General features: G+C 43.2%; 8 protein-coding genes across 8 annotated transcripts; 2 read left to right on the forward strand and 6 right to left on the reverse strand.

The window, feature by feature from the left end:
- Positions 1-142: 142 nt before the first annotated feature.
- On the forward strand, positions 143-1,651 carry VTP01DRAFT_7379 (uncharacterized protein; the record flags this gene model as incomplete). Its single annotated transcript, XM_069386384.1, has 3 exons — positions 143-604; positions 683-774; positions 838-1,651. 3 exons carry the CDS (start codon positions 143-145, stop codon positions 1,649-1,651), a joined length of 1,368 nt encoding a protein of 455 aa, XP_069241845.1.
- Positions 1,652-1,884: 233 nt separating this feature from the next.
- Positions 1,885-3,166, reverse strand: VTP01DRAFT_7380 (uncharacterized protein; the record flags this gene model as incomplete). Its single annotated transcript, XM_069386386.1, has 5 exons — positions 1,885-2,295; positions 2,373-2,437; positions 2,501-2,653; positions 2,732-2,872; positions 2,932-3,166. 5 exons carry the CDS (start codon positions 3,164-3,166, stop codon positions 1,885-1,887), a joined length of 1,005 nt encoding a protein of 334 aa, XP_069241846.1.
- Positions 3,167-4,198: 1,032 nt separating this feature from the next.
- On the reverse strand, positions 4,199-4,423 carry VTP01DRAFT_7381 (uncharacterized protein; the record flags this gene model as incomplete). The annotated part of the gene is made up of 1 exon (XM_069386387.1): positions 4,199-4,423. The coding sequence occupies one exon, from the start codon at positions 4,421-4,423 to the stop codon at positions 4,199-4,201; it is 225 nt and encodes a 74-aa protein (XP_069241847.1).
- Positions 4,424-4,444: 21 nt separating this feature from the next.
- VTP01DRAFT_7382 (40S ribosomal protein eS27) lies at positions 4,445-5,150 on the reverse strand (the record flags this gene model as incomplete). Its single annotated transcript, XM_069386388.1, has 4 exons — positions 4,445-4,473; positions 4,542-4,652; positions 4,717-4,825; positions 5,145-5,150. The coding sequence occupies 4 exons, from the start codon at positions 5,148-5,150 to the stop codon at positions 4,445-4,447; spliced, it is 255 nt and encodes an 84-aa protein (XP_069241848.1).
- Positions 5,151-5,482: 332 nt separating this feature from the next.
- On the reverse strand, positions 5,483-7,249 carry VTP01DRAFT_7383 (uncharacterized protein; the record flags this gene model as incomplete). The annotated part of the gene is made up of 5 exons (XM_069386389.1): positions 5,483-6,230; positions 6,295-6,513; positions 6,567-6,706; positions 6,766-7,057; positions 7,128-7,249. 5 exons carry the CDS (start codon positions 7,247-7,249, stop codon positions 5,483-5,485), a joined length of 1,521 nt encoding a protein of 506 aa, XP_069241849.1.
- Positions 7,250-7,518: 269 nt separating this feature from the next.
- On the reverse strand, positions 7,519-9,259 carry VTP01DRAFT_7384 (uncharacterized protein; the record flags this gene model as incomplete). Its single annotated transcript, XM_069386390.1, has 8 exons — positions 7,519-7,545; positions 7,607-8,088; positions 8,150-8,404; positions 8,466-8,607; positions 8,668-8,685; positions 8,747-8,926; positions 9,010-9,096; positions 9,155-9,259. The coding sequence occupies 8 exons, from the start codon at positions 9,257-9,259 to the stop codon at positions 7,519-7,521; spliced, it is 1,296 nt and encodes a 431-aa protein (XP_069241850.1).
- Positions 9,260-9,300: 41 nt separating this feature from the next.
- Positions 9,301-9,513, reverse strand: VTP01DRAFT_7385 (uncharacterized protein; the record flags this gene model as incomplete). The annotated part of the gene is made up of 1 exon (XM_069386391.1): positions 9,301-9,513. The coding sequence occupies one exon, from the start codon at positions 9,511-9,513 to the stop codon at positions 9,301-9,303; it is 213 nt and encodes a 70-aa protein (XP_069241851.1).
- Positions 9,514-13,350: 3,837 nt separating this feature from the next.
- On the forward strand, positions 13,351-15,776 carry VTP01DRAFT_7386 (uncharacterized protein; the record flags this gene model as incomplete). The annotated part of the gene is made up of 9 exons (XM_069386392.1): positions 13,351-13,416; positions 13,475-14,018; positions 14,104-14,276; positions 14,336-14,469; positions 14,520-14,544; positions 14,600-14,830; positions 14,892-15,026; positions 15,390-15,485; positions 15,552-15,776. The coding sequence occupies 9 exons, from the start codon at positions 13,351-13,353 to the stop codon at positions 15,774-15,776; spliced, it is 1,629 nt and encodes a 542-aa protein (XP_069241852.1).
- Positions 15,777-17,844: the final 2,068 nt, after the last annotated feature.

A 17,844-nucleotide genomic window follows, 5' to 3' on the forward strand; every position in this document is an offset into this window, starting at 1 on the left:
CATCCCAAGTTTGGCTAACTCGCGCTTTTTGAAAATTGCTTTCCGATTTCGATCGACAATGAAGTCATTGTCAAACGCAACCCATCATGACTTCATCCTTGTTTCTTTTCCTGATTCCCATTATCCCTATGTACTGAATATTATGACTACGTGTGCATTTTCAAAAATATTACAAGGATGGAGACTTGGAAGGACCAAACGTGACAGCAACAAGGATGACGAAGAAAAGGCAGTCGAGTCCGGTGCTGCCAACATGCCATCATCACGTTTGTCTCCATCTTCAGAAGACCCCCTAGCGAGATACCAAACAAACGATGATTATATTCCAGAAGTGGCAAGCGACCCAAACGGCTCACCACCACCGAGACAGTCTACAGAAACGAACCATACCGACGATTTACCGCAAGTGCATCAAATCAAAAAGAAAAAGTTACATTTCTGGGAAGGAGGCGTTCGTACTAGACACCACAAACTTGTACGCTTCATCGGCCGATGTGGGTTCATTGCCAAAGGCATGGTGTATGGCATTATTGGGGTTTTGATCGCGACCACTATCACAGGCACATATACCCCAAATGGAAGTGGAGGAAACGAGTCTCCTCAGGTACAGTATCAATGAAAGCTTCATATCATCTTGTCCTCGACCGGTTCATATATTTATACTGTTTGCATTTTAACGTAGGGAGTATTCTTGCTCTTGGGAGGGATTCCCGCTGTGGGCCGGTCTGTATTGGTTGCAATGGCCGTCGGTCTCGCAACTTACCTATTTTGGAGGTACCGAGTTTCTGAAAACCTAACTGCATTTAGATGGCATATTGATATGAAGTGAATATGCAGGTTCTGGGAGGGTATTACAGGGCAAGGGGAGGATGCTACAAAGAGTCGTAAAGGCAACTTCTTGAAGTACCGACTGTCGCCTATTGTCAGCGGTGGCGTCTACACAGCTTACCTGTACTATGTTGTCCAAATGATATTTCAAACGGAGGAAGAGCAGCAGAGTACAGCATCCAACAACGAATTTCCCGCATCTTGGACTTCATCGGTTGTGGGAAGCGTATTCGTCGGAATATTTGGCCTAGCTTTCTTCATTGCGCTGATAACTCAACTTGTGAACGCTATAACCGGTAATTTTATCTCGGACTTGAAGTCATCTGCACCGGATGCACGACGGTGGGAGGCTATAATTGTGCACACGTCAGGACGCATCGGCTTTGCAGCACGTGGCGTTGTATTTGGAACATTGTCGGGTTTCTTGTGGGAATCCCTGGCGAAACGAAACGTGTCTGGACACAGCAGCGTTGTCGGTGCAGCTATCAATAAACTTGCCGATCGTGCTGGTGGCAAATTCTTCTTGATGGTTATCGCCATAGGCCTCATTATTTACGCCATCTTTGCTATTGCAAACGCTTACTACAAATACTTTCCAACACCACCGCCATCCAGAATACCCCTCTACGTTGTCGAAGATGAAGGACCCGCTTGGTGGAGCAAGATTCGGAGGTTTCGGAAATGCAAAGCGAGAGAGGAGAAGGAAAAAGAGGCCAAGCACGAAAAGCAAAGAAGACAGCACTCTATCAAGCAGTATCTACGCATACCACGAGCTCTCCGACCTGCAAACAACGTTCCTCCCCCAAGTAGCTCTACATCCTAAAATTACTATCCTGAAGTACATCTGTGGATAGTATCCACCGTACTACTTAGTGCATAGTATACCTTTACCTTTGTACCTTAGTTAAATATACTCCAAATACTTTGCGTCAAGTGAAGATGTATTATGTATGTATATTGTACTCTTAGCCGGGTTTTTTTGGATTGAATAAACATGAGAAAGACTGAATGCAAAGGCTTTATTGGTACTGAGATATATATGATGGTATCATTGGCTTATTCCTTCTTTTCACTACCACCTTCGGCATCGCCACCTCCCTCGCCGCCTCCACCGTCTTCTTCGTGCGCTGGAGCTGTCTTGGCTGCGACAAAATTGACACCGAATTCGCGGTTGCGGTTATAGAGATACTGCCAGGCAAAAGAGATGAGAAATAGGACGATTGTCATTGATAACAGTGCATAGACCCGAGAGTTTAGGGTGTAGGTGACCCGGTGTAGAGCGTTGTTGTCGAGGATCTTCTTGACACCAGCCAAGTATCCTGTGTGAGTCAAAAAGTCGATACCAAGGAAGAATATGTAGGATCCAGTAAAGGACGTAGCAAATAAAATGACATAGCGCTCCAAGAAGAACGTTACACAGGCCATGAAGAAGGAAATGGCAACAAGAAAACAAGCACGCGCAACATTCTGTAAAAGATGAGAAAAGAATGTCAATATACACAATATCAAGGAATATTAGAACTCTTGTCAAATGAAAATTTTACCTGGGTAATAACGAGGTCTTCCCGCCAGCAAAGTACAAACAAGCCGAACGCAAGTCCACCCATACCTGGAAAATATAAGGCAGTAAATAAAACATGGCAGACGAGCGGGAATATGGAAAGATCCTTGCCTCCAACAAGATATATGGCAATGTTCCAAAAGAAGGAATACAGAATAGCGCCCAGAATACCTAGACCAGCAGGCACGGCGATCATGGTAATAGCATCGTTGATGTAGCCTTGCGCCGGCTGGCTGTTTGCCATACCAATCCAGGTAATCACACCTAGAAGAGGAAACGAGGTTATTAACATGTACAAACCCAATCTGCAATTATTGAAAGGAGATTATGTAGATAACATACCAAAGGTGATGAAACCACATACTGCTAAGGTGGGTCTGAATGAACGGAAACCAAACACCGTGAGATATATACCCAAGACGATAAAGATGGCTCCTGCAACGCCCATTTGCGGCGTGACGCTCGAATCACCGTAGATGGCCTCTTTAAAGCATGTAAGTGTCATCAAGAAATATTTTGTTGCAAACACCCATGAAACGTACCGGGACTAGAAGGAGCATGTTGCGGCGCTGTGGTGGCTGTAGCTGTCGCGGATGGCTCGCAGTCTCCGCGGCGAAGTAAACCTCTTTTCTCGTTACTGGTGCTACACGGTTCTGTGGGAGTTGGATGATTCCATTTGTTTGCTACGTCTGTATCCGAAACGTCGATTGGAGATCCACTTGCTGCGAGGATAAGCGATATTAATACGACGAAAAGCGACAATGCCAGAATGCGCATGATGTATGCAGTGTATAAAAATGAATAACAAAGAGGAAATGGAGAAAAGATGTTAAAATGCAAAAACAGGTAGAGGTGAGTGACACTTTATTAAGCAATTGGTTGTTGACACGGAAAGATCTGGCCACACTCAGGATCTGATCAATGCCTTACAATGGGAACTATATTTGGGAAATGTTTTCAAGCATCCGTCTAATTTATTTTTAGCGAGTCGGTGACTTCCGAGGTGGTGTTTCCGAGAGAAGCAGTACACATGGTGAACAGTTTACAGGAAGTACCTAAGGGATCAGATATCAAAACGGATCAAGAATGGCTTGTTTGATATAGCCATATGTGGTATGCAGAATTTCTCTTTCCTTTAGATATCACAGTCCAACAACAACGTAATACATCTGATACGTCCACCTGCATCGCAATAAAAGGGGTTTCTTCATGCCCGAAGACATGTAATTATCGGCGTAGAAGAGCAAAAACTCGTGTAACGACGGACCATTGTTTTCGACATTACCTGTTTTGGACACGGTCTTCTGTGCACTCTAATACCCTGCAACCATCTAATAAATATTGATAGGATACTTACCAGTACAGAGCTTGTGATACGCTAGTAGCAGACTAGACAATTACATGAATGCATACTGAGAGGGATTGCCAAGAGCATGCCGAGACGATCCATAGATAGCGCTAACTCTAATATCGCGAGCACGGAAAGGCTTAACACATGTAACCTCGTCGGTACACATTGATCCATGCAAACAGAACTGAGCGAACGTCGGTACGAATTATCAGCATTGATTAGCAGTGGAAGGCAAGATTCGGCTACTGAGAGCAACTATTACTTGGTAAGCCAAGCAGCAGAAAAGATTATTTCGGTTTTCGACCAGCATTCCACTGAACAATATCTATAGGTCAACATGCTCAAACTTCTGTAATGGTAATCAGATCTTTTGAGGGCATTTCATGACGGAGAACAACAAATATCACACTTTAGAAATCTTCGTTTACGAATAGTTCCTTTCAGTATTCATTCCTGCATTATACATCCAGCAACATGTAACACCAATTTCGATCGTTATTTGCATATGCCGCTTTCTTTTTGACGCTTCCAACATGATTATCGGCTAGGATACGGTACAGTACAGCCCAATGTAACCTCATGTAATGAGAAAATATAAACAACGGAAAGCAAAGCGTCAAGGTGAGGAGAAGGCGTGTATTTTGAACTTGTATACAAAAACGCTGCGCATCCCAAACATACATTCGGCTTTATCTTTTTTTCTTTTAGTTGAGCTTTCTGCGGAAGGAGGAGCCTAGCAAAAAATCACAAAATGTTAGGAATATCTGTAGCTTTCCAAAATACTTTACACCAAAGCCATACCTTCAGTGAGGCGGGCCTTACCGCCAGTGGGCTGGCAGAGGACGGTACCGCACGACGAGCAAAGGACAACGGTCTGTGCGTGGCTGAAGACAGTGCTAATGTTCAAGCAACCTGTGTGAAACGGCCATTAGACATTGATATCCCCATCATTTCGTTCCATAGTAGAGCAACGTACCAGGGCACTTGACATCCATGAAGTAGGAGTTGGGAGACTGTACAAGTCTCTTCAACTTGTGAGTGCGCTTCTCGTGCTCGGGTGTAGGGTTGAGAAGATCGACAGCCAACTATTTCGTTTGAAACGCATGAATGAGTAATTCCGTTATCTTGTAAGGATTCAACGATTCCGTTGTCAGGGGTCCGTTTGCAAATTTCGAAACAAAGTACATGTTTATATGCTTTGCTGATGTACTTAATCTGAGCATGTGCAAGGCAATTGTTCGGGGACTGATTTGGTGGGAGATGCTGTTTCTCGTTTGCAATGTACCAGTAGCATCAAGAAAATCCATCCATCCATCCATTCATTTTCTGGCATCGATCCATAGCAATCGTCACGGAAACGGCCCTTCGAACGAATCGCTGACGCATATTCAATGTAATACTTACAGTCATTCTGCTACAAAGCTCGAGTCAAAGGGAAGTTGCAAAGGGCCCACACTTTCCAATCTATTTTCTTGTTCGGGACGCAAATCTCCCGCACGAGCAGAAGTCGCACTGACCTATCCCAATTAGGAATGTAGCAGCTGACCAACAGAGACTGTTGGTTATGCAAAGTTCTGTAGTCCAGCACATCGCTGCTCTTTATCTTAGTACCGATGACTTTTTGACTTCGCATATCTCACAGAAAGTTGTTAAATTCGAGCGACGCTTATGAGACACTTTGGTAGCCATCAAATGGAAAACTCTTGTACAATCTTTTAATTCTAGATTCTAAAGTTACGTTTTCATCCTTCAAATGCCCATTCAAACTGCTTTGCTAGTCTCTTTTTTCGTCCACGTAGCTTTGAAGCATCTCCAAATTTTCGAACACGCGAACGAATGGCCAACCACACTGCATGAACGTCATCGTTCTTCGATTTGTATGTCTTGATCATCTGGCGTACACCGGCCAAGTTCGCTTCTCTAAGCTTCTTCAGTTGAAGGATACGCTCTTTCCGTCGCCACATTCCGCGTCCTAATACAACTGCATCGAAGAGACGCCAGCGTCCTACGAGATCCTTGAAATTTTCGTAGCGGTCGTCAATTGAGACCACGTGATACCAAATGAACACGATGAGTGTCGCGATAGACGCAAAGAAACCAAAAAAAGTGCCACCAAAAAGAGTGTACCAGCCCCAAATGAAGGCTGCCAAGTAAATAAGTGGTACGAGTGCTAGACCAAAAAATATCTTGTTTTGAGCGCGAACTTCTTCGTAGATTTCGAACTTGCCAGCATAGTATCCGGCGACGTAAAGCGGCAAATGTGCAACAAGGCCAGGAAGAAACAGTGGCAAATCGATAAGCGAGGCGACCGTTCGTCTGACAAGTTCAATAGTCGTAGATGCTGCTGTAATCTCCTTCTCGTTATACTTAGCGATGTGTATGTCCTTCAGTGCCAACTCCTCAAGTTCAATTTTGTATGCACGAAGACTCTGTTGAAGTAGAGCAATTTCTTTATCTTGACCTGCGAGTCCCGTAATTGCATTTATGAGGCTATTTGCTAAAATATAAGTTCCACATGATGGCTACAATACACCTTGTGTCTCAGTAGACTTGCCTTTGGGTAACGGTGATGTAGTCACGCATAGATCCATTCTCGCCAGGGAATAGGAGCCAGCGTGCCATCTCTGCAGCGTCGCGGCTATCCCAATCAGGAGCATTTACTGTTAATTTCTCTACAGCAGCCACAAGATCGCTTGTCAGCTGCTTTGCTGCCTTTTTCGGGTCCTCCAAATAGGTAGGCATATATTGGTCGACTTCAATCGGTTTCCCGTATCTAAACAGCTGTTAAGATTCTCGCAAATACTTCCATTGCTCTCTTTGAATTACTTGACAATGGCCACGCTCCGATATTTGGACTTTTCTGGGTATACGATGCCGACGGGCAGGATGCGCGGCTTCCGAGGCAGTGAGCCGTCAGGGTTCGGGTGAGGATCTTCGGCAATAATCTTTGCATACTCTAGCGCAGCCTTTGCAACGTCAATGAATATTTTGTGCCTTCTTTCTTCAGCTTTCCCTCTAGACATACAAAACTCGTTCCATCCTTAAATACGCCCAAGTGAGGAAGCGTATGACTGGTCCCTTCGGGAAATACAGCGACGGATTCTCCAAGTCTCATGACCTGAAATGTGGCCGCATATAACTGGGCATTGTTTTTTGTCTTTCTGTCGACAGGCACGACGCCACAGTTTTCGAGGAAGCGTTTTGCGTGAGGGTTTTTGAACATGGTGTCTTTGGCCCAATAGTGCAGACGTGTCTGACCCGGGAAGGTGACTGACAATATAGCCGGGTCAACAATCATGTTATGGTGGGTTGCGGCACTGTTTTGGAGGGCGAACATATGGTCAAACGTTGTCGTTCGTACTATTTTATGCAACGGTAATTGCTTACACGATCAATGGCCCCTCAGTAGGAACATTGTGCTCATCTTGTAGCTTAATGTCCACGAAGAAGGACCAAAGAGCACCTCGTGATATTTGAATTACGATTTCGTGACCAATACCGAACGGCATGGGCTTTTGTCTCGAGATCTTGCAAAAGAAGCTTCTATCCCCAACACGTGTGCAAGCGGTCTTTTCAGCCCACCCCCCGCGGAATGTGATTGTCCAGCAAATTCATGTATTCCACCGCATTGGAGCAAGACCACTATATCTATGAACGTGAAAAGCGTCCAAAAAAGAAAACTAAGGTAAATATACAGCTTTGAAGAATAAAGTACATAGTATGTATTTGGTTTAAGATTAGATACTTTTTACAGGGTAACAAAGTGATATTAATACAATTAAGAGATGTATCTAAAGTCAGGGTGCTATGTAGAGCTCCAGTTAGTCACAACTTGATATCGAGAAACTACAAAAACTATTACATACCTTATCGCACAAATGGGATCCTTCGCAAGCCTTTTGGTATTCTTCCGCGGACAGATTATCCCGTCGCTTATTCTCCCAAATATAATACATTTTGAAAAGGATCGAGAGTACAACTGCGCCGCACATGAGGCCCAAGCAAGTTTCGTGTCCTCTGGTATAGAATGGAGCGTCATAGTTTCGATAGACTTGACCACCGATGGCACCACCGATGTTACCAATCATGACATTGATAGCAATACCGACACCGCGCTTGGTATGGCCACCGAGATTGGAAGAGAAATAGGAAAGCATCGCAGGGATACATGAGAAGACGCCAGTGGTTGTAATGCAGGCAGCAACATATAATGCGGCAGCGCCTTTATCCTTGAGAGCAATCAGAAGAATGTAGCCAATTGCACCGAAAAGTGCAGGTCCTGCAATGTGGAGACCACGCTCCTTGCGACGATCCGCGTCCAAAGCAACGATAATGGTGGCGACACAGGCTATGTACAAAAACGGTTAGCATGTGACATTATTTCACGGATAACTGAACAGAGTACATACCAATAGCATAAGGAGGAGCTGTCATGGCCTGAGCTCTAAGGTTTGTGAAGCCCATACCTTGTACAATACTGGGCAGGAACAGACTCAGACTGTAGAGTGGAATGGATGTGCAAATGTAAATGGCCGCATGCAAATACACTTTCCAATCCAGGACAGCTGCGCGGAGCTCCACCCATGAGAATTCGGTTTCTGTTGCTGGACCTGCATCTGCCTTGAGTCGATGTACAATGATTTCCCGCTCACGTTGGTTAAGGACTATTGATGGATTAAATATACATTCTTCGCTGCAATCTATAATAATATTCAGGCAACTTACACTTGCTCTTGGACTCTGGAAAGTCGGGAAGCACAAAGTAGGTTGTGAATGCAAAGAGGATCGTGGGAAGCGCCTCGATAATGAAAATCCATTGCCAACCGTGAAGTCCCCGGAGACCTTCCATTTGCATAATACCGTACGCCTATAGCAAATGCGCAACTCAGCCATCTTTGCTCGATAACATAGATTTCTCATCAATTACCAATACACCGCCAAAAGCCTATGAGGGAACCAATCATCATCAGTCCATGTTCCAAATGCGGGGTAAAGTTTGAGCTTACACCGGCCACTGTGGAACAACCAAAGAAGAAGGCAAGGCGACTTGCTTGCTCAGCCCGCGTATACCACAGAGTCAAGTAGTAAATGACACCAGGGAAAAGACCAGCTTCTGTGATGCCGAGAAAGAAGCGACTGGCGAGGAGACCAGCACCGTTATGCACAGCCGCCATAGCCGCCATTGTCTAATAATGAGCAAAATGAAGGTGCATATTAGCTGCATCCCTGCTTCAAATACCGGCTGGACACTCAATGGTATCTAACTTACCACACCCCAAGTGATCATGACAATACTTAGCCATGTTCTAGGACCGATATGTTTCAACAGCATGTTTGACGGGATTTCAAAGATAATCTGGAGTAATAAGCTCAGCCAACCAACAACAATGATCCGCCATGACTCGAGTACTTACGTAGCCAATAAAAAAGATGGACAATGACCAGTTGTACTCGTCAGGTGTAATATCAATATCTTCTGTAATGCCTGCTATCTTGGCGTTGCCTAGAAAAAAGATCATCGTTACAAATCACGGCCGTCGATGCATGTCTCTATGCATTGCTACTTGCCAATATTGACACGATCAAGAAATGAGCAGAGATACAGGATGCCGACATATGGCACTATGCGAAGATCAAGCTTCCATCGCAAACGTTTCCATTCTTTGTCGTCAGGCGGCACATAATCATAGTCTTCGCTGTTTGTGCTAGAATTGGCTTGAGCAACGATTTCCACGTCTTTCTCTATTGCGATCTTTTCTTCCACTGCAGCCATCGAAAAGGAGAAATAGGAAGAAATCCCCTGCATGAGAAATGGTTTTTAACTCCTTTTTATAGCGAAAGCACGGAATAAAAAGTCCGGCAGCTGTCTAGATGGTTGGGTCACATGCACAATGTATGACGAGGGATTCATCGTTATTTTCATTTGCCCTGGGAATATCATCGCTTTTGGGAATTGTATTGTTTAGAAAGGGCTTGGAACAGTAGCTTGCTTCTGATTGCCACAGGTTCACCCCGAACCATCCTACGCAACAATCGACTGATGGCAATACCTATCGGGCCTTTTTCCTCTCCTCATTTGCAGGAGGAGAACGACCGATAATACTTCAGAAGCAGATGAGCAAATATTTCTCTGGTTTGAGTTCCAAAATCGCCATCAAAACACACTCACACTAGGTTACTGTTAAATATGAGCATATTTTACTTTCTATTGATCGAACTTGCTCATTTGATTCTCGCTTACAGCTATTGTCAGCAGTTTCTCCTTTTGGTTGAATCAGCTCTCCCTGCGCGCATAGGCCCGTTCCGATCTATGACTTGGCCTAGATCGTCCAATCAGAAACGAGAAATAGCTTATCTTCCGCTTTGTGTTACTGTTCGCCACTCTCCCGAGTTGTACCCTCAATTTCTTCTCGTAAGCAGAAAGATTTAAGGATTGTGGTATTGTCAGGTGCTGAAGAAGCAGCGAAACTTTGAAGCGTAGTTACAGAGGCTCCCAGGTCTCGGAATAAGGAAAGGTAAATATGCAAGTAGTTTCAAGAATCTCATAGTGTTCATCAAAGTAAATCATCTTGAACGGAAAAGAAATCGAAGGAAAGAAAGTGAAGCGGAAATCAATATAATCCGCGCATGTAATCCATTTTTTGGGAAAATCAATGTTTCAGTGTGCGTGTCTATGTCCAAAAACTGTGCTTTACGAAAGCGATATGAAAGGACGAACACTGCGTGAACCAAAATAATCAAATGATGTGTGCGAATGTATCCAGATATAAGCTCGAAATAAAGTCAAGCGAATATGCATGCAGCTGCCTTCATATTTAAGGTTATTCTGACAAGGACGAACCATATACAGATTATTGCTTGCCTTTCAAAACTTCTTTCGCATCCAAATGAGACGGCGAGAGGATACCAGATTTTCTTGTAAAGCTTGAAATGACACGGGTTATTGTCTACGATATTGTGAATGTCCTCTGATATGAAGCAGGTTGCAATAGACGATAAGGCTATGGAGGGCTGATTCATGGATGGTTTTGTTGTTGTGTTTGACAAATCCTGGAATATTATAACAAGTACAGCACTAATAAATATTGGTTGAATCGTATTTAGATCAACATATCATACTTCTATCAAATGCTTGAAGCTTATTCTTCGTCTGGGACGAAGATAATGGGCGAACATCTGCTTGTACCTATCTGATACTTTGAAGGAACGCGACTCAAAGTTGAAAGGGCAAGTACATCTCATATCGTTCCGGGATGCATGAAACCACGTCTGGTCATTCAATATAGTTGCCATCCTGTATTGGGTACCGTCGATCCATGGAAAACAAACATCCTTCAACCGTAGGTTCGTGGATGCTTAAAAATCGATAATTAATCACGAACCAAATATATCCCTTTGCGGAATAGGTTTCTACCGGGCTGCAGATCAGACATAATTCAGAATCAAACAAGTGAGAAAATAAGCAGCGAAAGTAGTGCTGCGTGGGCGATTATTATGGAAGTAGCGAGATAAAATGTATGTGACTTTGCGTGGGATCGAGATCTTCCAGAGAAATTGTCAGGCAGTACTGTCATGTAGAGTATTTTTCTATTAGTTCCTTATAATAGAAGAAAAGCGCTCCCCGCGACTCTGGGCATGACAGAAATTAAAAGTTGGTGCCACATGCGTGCAGCCTTCATGATAATATACCGCATAGCGACCGTGAATGGAACTAGTATTGTTAGGAATCCATCAAACATCGAAAGAGAGGGCTTCACAGATTCTTTGTCATAGATGATTTGACAGGAGGAATTTATAATATTTCAGAAATAAATGACGCTAGAAAACCTCTAATTCACAACAGTATTAAACTATACCCGCTAATGGTTTCTTAAGCTGCTTACCTGCATTAAGCAAATGCAATTTCAGTCAGCAGCTCGATCGCATCAAACGTCCCTGCGAGTTAGCCTACGTCTAAAAAGAGAATATCAACTTGTTTACCAGGCACAGAGGCGGGAAGGGTAGCCCGGGTGCTGTATGACTACGTCGACAAAGGCTTCCTGTTCAGCATGTAGAAACTGTTCTTGCAAATATTGAATGAGAAAGATAAGACTTCATGGTGCCTGCCAGAATGAGTTAAGTTATAATGATTGTTTCCAGTGACCATCAAAAAATACATATATACTCGCCGTGGAGAACCTGAAGAATTAGCTCACTAAATGGATGAAGGAGCGCAGAAAGAAAATATGAATGCCAATCTATTTATCTCTTCTCTTCTCGTGATATCATATGTATGAAATCATCATTTGTCATGCGTCCTATCGTCAATGAATAACAGCTGTATACTTTGCTTGGGTCTCTTCTTTTGCAAGGAGATACCGATGCATACAACAATTAAGTATGGTGGTCTCCGTAATGCAATAAGGTTGTTTGGTTGAATTTAGTCGAATACTGTAATTATGAAAACGTAAACATTTGCATACATAATTCTCATCTCTGTAGTCAGATGGTACGGGCTTTTCTAGACTTTTCAGGATTTTAAAACATGGTTGTTACTTTTGTATTGTTATTTTAATATCATTGTGATTGAATAAGTTGTCAGGTGTTTCTTTCATAAAGGTATTAGGATACCATACAGTCAGCAATGCCGTCACCAAAATGTCCCAAATGTGGATAAATAGTTCCATCTACTGGAGTCGATGAAGCAAAAGATCCCTTTTGCGTTGCCGGTCTAACCATTTTCTTGTGATGCTTGTTATAAAATAGATCGATAAATGTGCAAATCCACATTGTGGATTAATGCGCCAACAATTTTTGAAAATACTGTATAGCGTGGTCAGCTGCGTATTCATGGTACCTGTGCAAGAGGAAATGGTAAGTATGATTAAAGTGAGCAGTTCTATTTCGTAGTATCTTGAGCAATGCTGCTTGAGTAAATATTCCCTAAAGAGATGGTATAGTACTGAAGATGCGAACGTGCGTTCGAAAACACGATGTCAGCGCAATGGTAAATTATATCTGAACCTAGCATTAAATAGAAAGTTACAGCCACTTGACTATGTAGTTGAGGAGCTTTCTAGTCTCTTACCATCAGCGTAATAACGCCATTTGAAGATTTTCATAGTCATCATTACAAACGGAAGGGTGGATATACGTAAGGACTATTCCAGCTCTCACTGGAGTGGATCTTAATCAGGCAGTTGCTAGATAATCCAGAAGGCTCCAGTACTCGTACCCTTATATTTACATATCCTGATGAAAGCTCGGGATATTTGTGCTTCTTTCGTCTGTTATCCTCGGTTATCTCTTCCAATACCGTGGCATATCCGTCATTTAGCTTTTCTGTACCTTCAATACTACATATACTCTTCGACTCGTTTCTTTTTTTTCTCAGAACGAAACTCTACGGACAAAACGCTGTGCCGCTCTCGGAACATTGCCTTCCTAGGAGCAAGTCGCACAGAGGGTATCCGACCGAAGTCTCTCTGTAATTTCTTTTTTTTTTTTTTTGGTTATCAACGCAGACGATCATGCGCATAGATCGCATTTTTTAGTTCGATTATATTTTTTTGGACAGTTTGCGAGTTATCCGCAGCTGCCGCACTTTTCTTTCCCTTCTTGTATACTCGACATGTCTTTTGCAGGCTATCTATTTGGCAGTGTTGACGAGCAAGGCCGACTTGATGATCTGGATGAGGTAAGTAACTTTTGTTATAAATTATTAGAGTTTGGAAGTAACCGCGATCGATCTGCAGGAATTGAGAGAATCCATGCAAAACTTCGACTCTGGCTTTTTCTCAAGGATCTTTGGTGCAGATGCGCTCGGTCTCGGTGAAGTCTACAGTGAGCTGCTTGTAAAGGAGGGCACGGAAGCAAAGCAGAGCCAACCGCAATTCGCAGCTCACTTGTCCGATGCAATGAATTTCTCTGACTTTAACGAGTTCGTCTCTGACGATAAAATATTCTCGGACAAATGCTACAAGCGCGGAATGTCTGCTTTGCAACAAAGTGCAAAAGAACTGTCTCGAAAGCGGATGGTTAATGGCGACTATGACGAAGACGAGGAAGCAACGAAAGCAGCAGGCACTGTGTCCGCGACTCAACCTGGTTTCGTCATGCAGCAGTCCTTGAGTGCTGTCGAAACAGCCAAACCAGGATCTTTGCAGATACCTCCACATCATGAGCCAGTCGATATCAGAAAACGGTTTCCTGAGTTTGACAAGATTAAGGTCCTAAAGTTCTCCAATCTTTCTGTGATCAACTTGAAGCATCCTCCAGAGTTACATCCCAAGAAGAGAGGTTAGCATGTTGTATAAAAAACGGTTCAGATTCTTTGCTAACTGTAAAAATTTAGTTATATTCGATAATGGATATTAATATGAAGTTGAGCATGACGAGCGAGCACTGTTTTCGAAACCGCAAGACGATATCCGATGGAATGCTGGTGCCGTGGGTACAAAGCGACAAAGAATCAATGATATAGGCAAACTAGAGGATGTGATGTTAAGCGATGCTGAAAGCGAGCAATTTGTAACGTCAGCTGATGATATGGATCTGGTTTGTGTCGAAAAACGATTATTGTGTTGCATGCTTTCATCCTAATATCTGGTCTTCAGTCTGCAATAGAGGAGACTCCTCCAGAAAATGTGGATGACGAAAGGAAGTTTCATGCAGTCATGCTGGACCAATGGGAGGATAAGATCATATGGAACGACCATGAAAAGCCAAAAGAGGAAGAACATACCGACGAGTAAGCATTTTGCCAAATGTATGGAATTAAATACTCATCCTGATTACCAGGGAAATCGCTGAATCCAAGGATGAGGTGATTATCCTCAAAGTAACTATAATTATATGCATTCAACTGACAATGACCGTAGCTTTTCATTGTAAAGCGCCATATTAATCATCAGGTTGAGGATGGTGACCAACTCGATGCGATCATTTGGGACAAGAGCAAGCCGACACCAACATATCTGAAAGTTGCGCTGGATTTGAACGATCCAAAGATGCTTTTCGACTGCGAGGAAGTGGAAGTTTCCAAAGCGCAGATGGTGGAAGCCAAACAAGTAAAGAAGGATCGAAAGCTTCTACCCAAACCACTACCAAAGGCACGCAAATCGGAAAAAGCACTATTTATAAATATTGAAGTCTAATGGGTTCGAAAAGTAGATACCTATTATTTACAGCACGGATTCAGAAGCGCACAGAAAACTGCCTCTGAACAAAATCAATCTCTCGAACGACAAGTTCTACGATTCTCATTACACCGGTCGCCTTGTTCGTGTTCGCCAAACACCCTGGTCAGTTGGTTGTACATCACGCGCTTCCCGCGCTGAAACTGCATCCTGCATACGTAAATAACGAATACATTATTCGACAAAAAATAATTCTAATTGTTTGTCATCTATGAATAGTATAAGAACAAGCTATTAAGGGCTGAAGTGCGGTCCTTCCATCGACATACGTGCCGGATCCCGACCAATACAGACGTTCGCTTCTCCCGCGTTAAGGTCATAAAGAAAGGTAAAAAGAAGGGATATGCAGATGCCATCCGCACCACCAGAGATTTGTTCTTCAAGGATAACTCGCCATTTTTTACTTGAACACTCGGTAGGTCTTCATCTATTGTTATCTCCTAGGATACGATGTTTTATCATTGATGTGTAGGAGGAAAAACCACCCATCATTTCGAACGTTGATATGGGAACGCTTATTGTCAATTACTACCGAAAGACTGAATCCAAAGATGAGCATGTCTCACAGGTAATATATCTGGGTTCCGTTATTGCAAACAATGTAGTTACCGTGTAACTGACTGAAATTCATCAGGGAGACATTGGAGAGCCGTTTGTCCTCGATATTGGAGGTACTTCTCCTTTCATGAATTTCGGCAATGTGGAGCCTGGCCGAACCATACCTGTACTCTCGAAAAGTTTAGTTCGAGCACCTCTGTTTAGGCATGATGTCAACAGTACTGATTTCTTGTTCGTCAAGAGCACATACAGAGACAACTTCACAGTACTATATCCGCGCTGGATTGAGATTTCGGCATGACAGACGGTGTTTGAATTGACGTCGGCTGGTGCGCGTGCACGTTGCACGGCAAGTCGGCGCATAATCGTCGTACAGAGATGTGGCGAGTACGTACGAATTCCTTGGACGCTGAAGAAACAGAATCTCGCACCAAAGCCATAAGTTTAACTATGAAACATGAGGGTAAAGGAAAGAGGTTGGGGTGGTAGGACAAGAACAAAAATTTTTCATGGTCATGTGATATTGCCCTCCCCAATGAATTTGACAGAGGCGATGCTAAGAAAAAAAGGAAAACGTAAAGTACTCAAGAGGCTTTGTGGCGATGGAGGAAAATAGCAGAAATATATATGTTAATATAAATGTTAACAAGCAGACTACACAGTAAAGACAGTATATTTGACCGGAAGAGCCTGGCTCTCAACGAGTTGCAATATGAACGTGAGCTGTTGGAAGAACCTTTGACAGAACTCCAAGAAACGTAAAGCTACAGTAGCCATGGTTGAAATACGCGTTCGTAAACTTGTAAAAGCCTATGATTCAAGTGTGATGATCATCATAGGTCTCGTAGTCGACACAGAAGCGGCTCTGACTGGAAGGAAAAAAGGCTGCTGCGACGCTGGACTCTGTCAAATTGTCGCTCGCAGGCATGCCGTTTCGTCCTTCATGATCAAAAAAGCAGAAGAGAAAACAACCTTTAAGACCAAAAAAGGTTTACACGACTTATGTTTATGCCTTCTTAAAAAATGAAGTTCAAAGCTATGGTAACTGCTCTTGACATTGTTGAGTCAAGGCAATGAGGTGTTAAAAAAATTGGGACTTTCGTCCCCTTGCGCCTTACCCCTTTGCCACCTTTCTCACGATGAGTGAGGCCAGTGGATCCCCCGTGCACGTCTGGTGGCCAGCCCCGTTGCAAAGCCTGGCTCACCCACCGCAAGAAGGTCTCAGATTTTTTTCAAGAGCCAGAGGGTGGCACTTACAAAAGATGTCCTGAAAATTCTTTTTATAGCTGCTTATATTTTTGTTTTCATGAGCTTGTGGTAAAATTTCCGCATTTGGGCCCGTCTTTGGTAGCATATGAAAGCTGGGCAAATTTTATGACATGGGGCAGTTCAAAGGTATCATTTAATGCGGAAAATTGAGGTAGTTACATTGTAGCAAAATCTTGAAGGCGTCAAATTCGGTGACGTCCCTCGTAGGTGCGTCCATTTTGTCGGTCAAAGAATCGATTCCCGGGTGGAGCAGGAGGGAAGCTTTTCTTTTTTGCAAGTTTCTGCTTGGTTGTCATGACTGGTCTGAATTTCTATAAGGGAAGGATGTGCAAAACTATTAGGGTAAAGCACATGAGAATGCTCGCTTATTTGGAATTATATCCTTGACTGACACGTAGCAATGAAGATACGTTGAACCAAATTCTATTTTATGAGATATCTTACACCTGGGTATATGGTTAGCTATCCCGATCAAGGCATCTCCTGGCATTCTGTTTGATGTTTCCAACAAACTGCGGAACTTGCAGAATACAGATGGTACATTCCAGCGCAGATATGATAACTTCCCAAAAAGTATTTTATCAGCATTTTGATTCTGAAACATTGTGTAAAGCCTTTTAGAATAACGATATTTGGATTTCACGCTCCAAGAGTGTTGAGCCAAGGCTATCCGGCAATGGACGAGCGAATTCCTAGACTTCGGGCTCATTTCAATACATCGGCAAGGTATCCACGCGAAGCGTATTTCTGCATTGCCGAATGAGGATATCGAAGAAGCAGTTTGTACTTGGATCCGTCAGCAGAAGCCAGAGCGCAGAAATGCTGCTGCGTGATAAGTGGTTAGAATTATATATGGTAGTATCTTCTTCATTTTAAGCTCACAAGGCAGCTACAACGTTGATGAAAATATCGAGGCTGGTCTAGAAAAAGAGTTCACTCGCAAATACCAATACCAATATAGTAACATCGATATCGACATCGGCACTCATATCAGCAACGATAGCACATTGAAAGGAAGCATATCTATTTGTCAAGTGAAGTGTAGCTCTTACCAGAACTTATATTGGCATTTAAGGGAAGCAGCCTAATATAATTGCAAA

This window comes from Rhizomucor pusillus (genome assembly GCF_041956525.1).
Source record: "Rhizomucor pusillus strain CBS 183.67 unplaced genomic scaffold VTP01scaffold_4, whole genome shotgun sequence".
NCBI classification, from domain to species: Eukaryota; Fungi; Mucoromycota; class Mucoromycetes; order Mucorales; family Lichtheimiaceae; genus Rhizomucor; species Rhizomucor pusillus.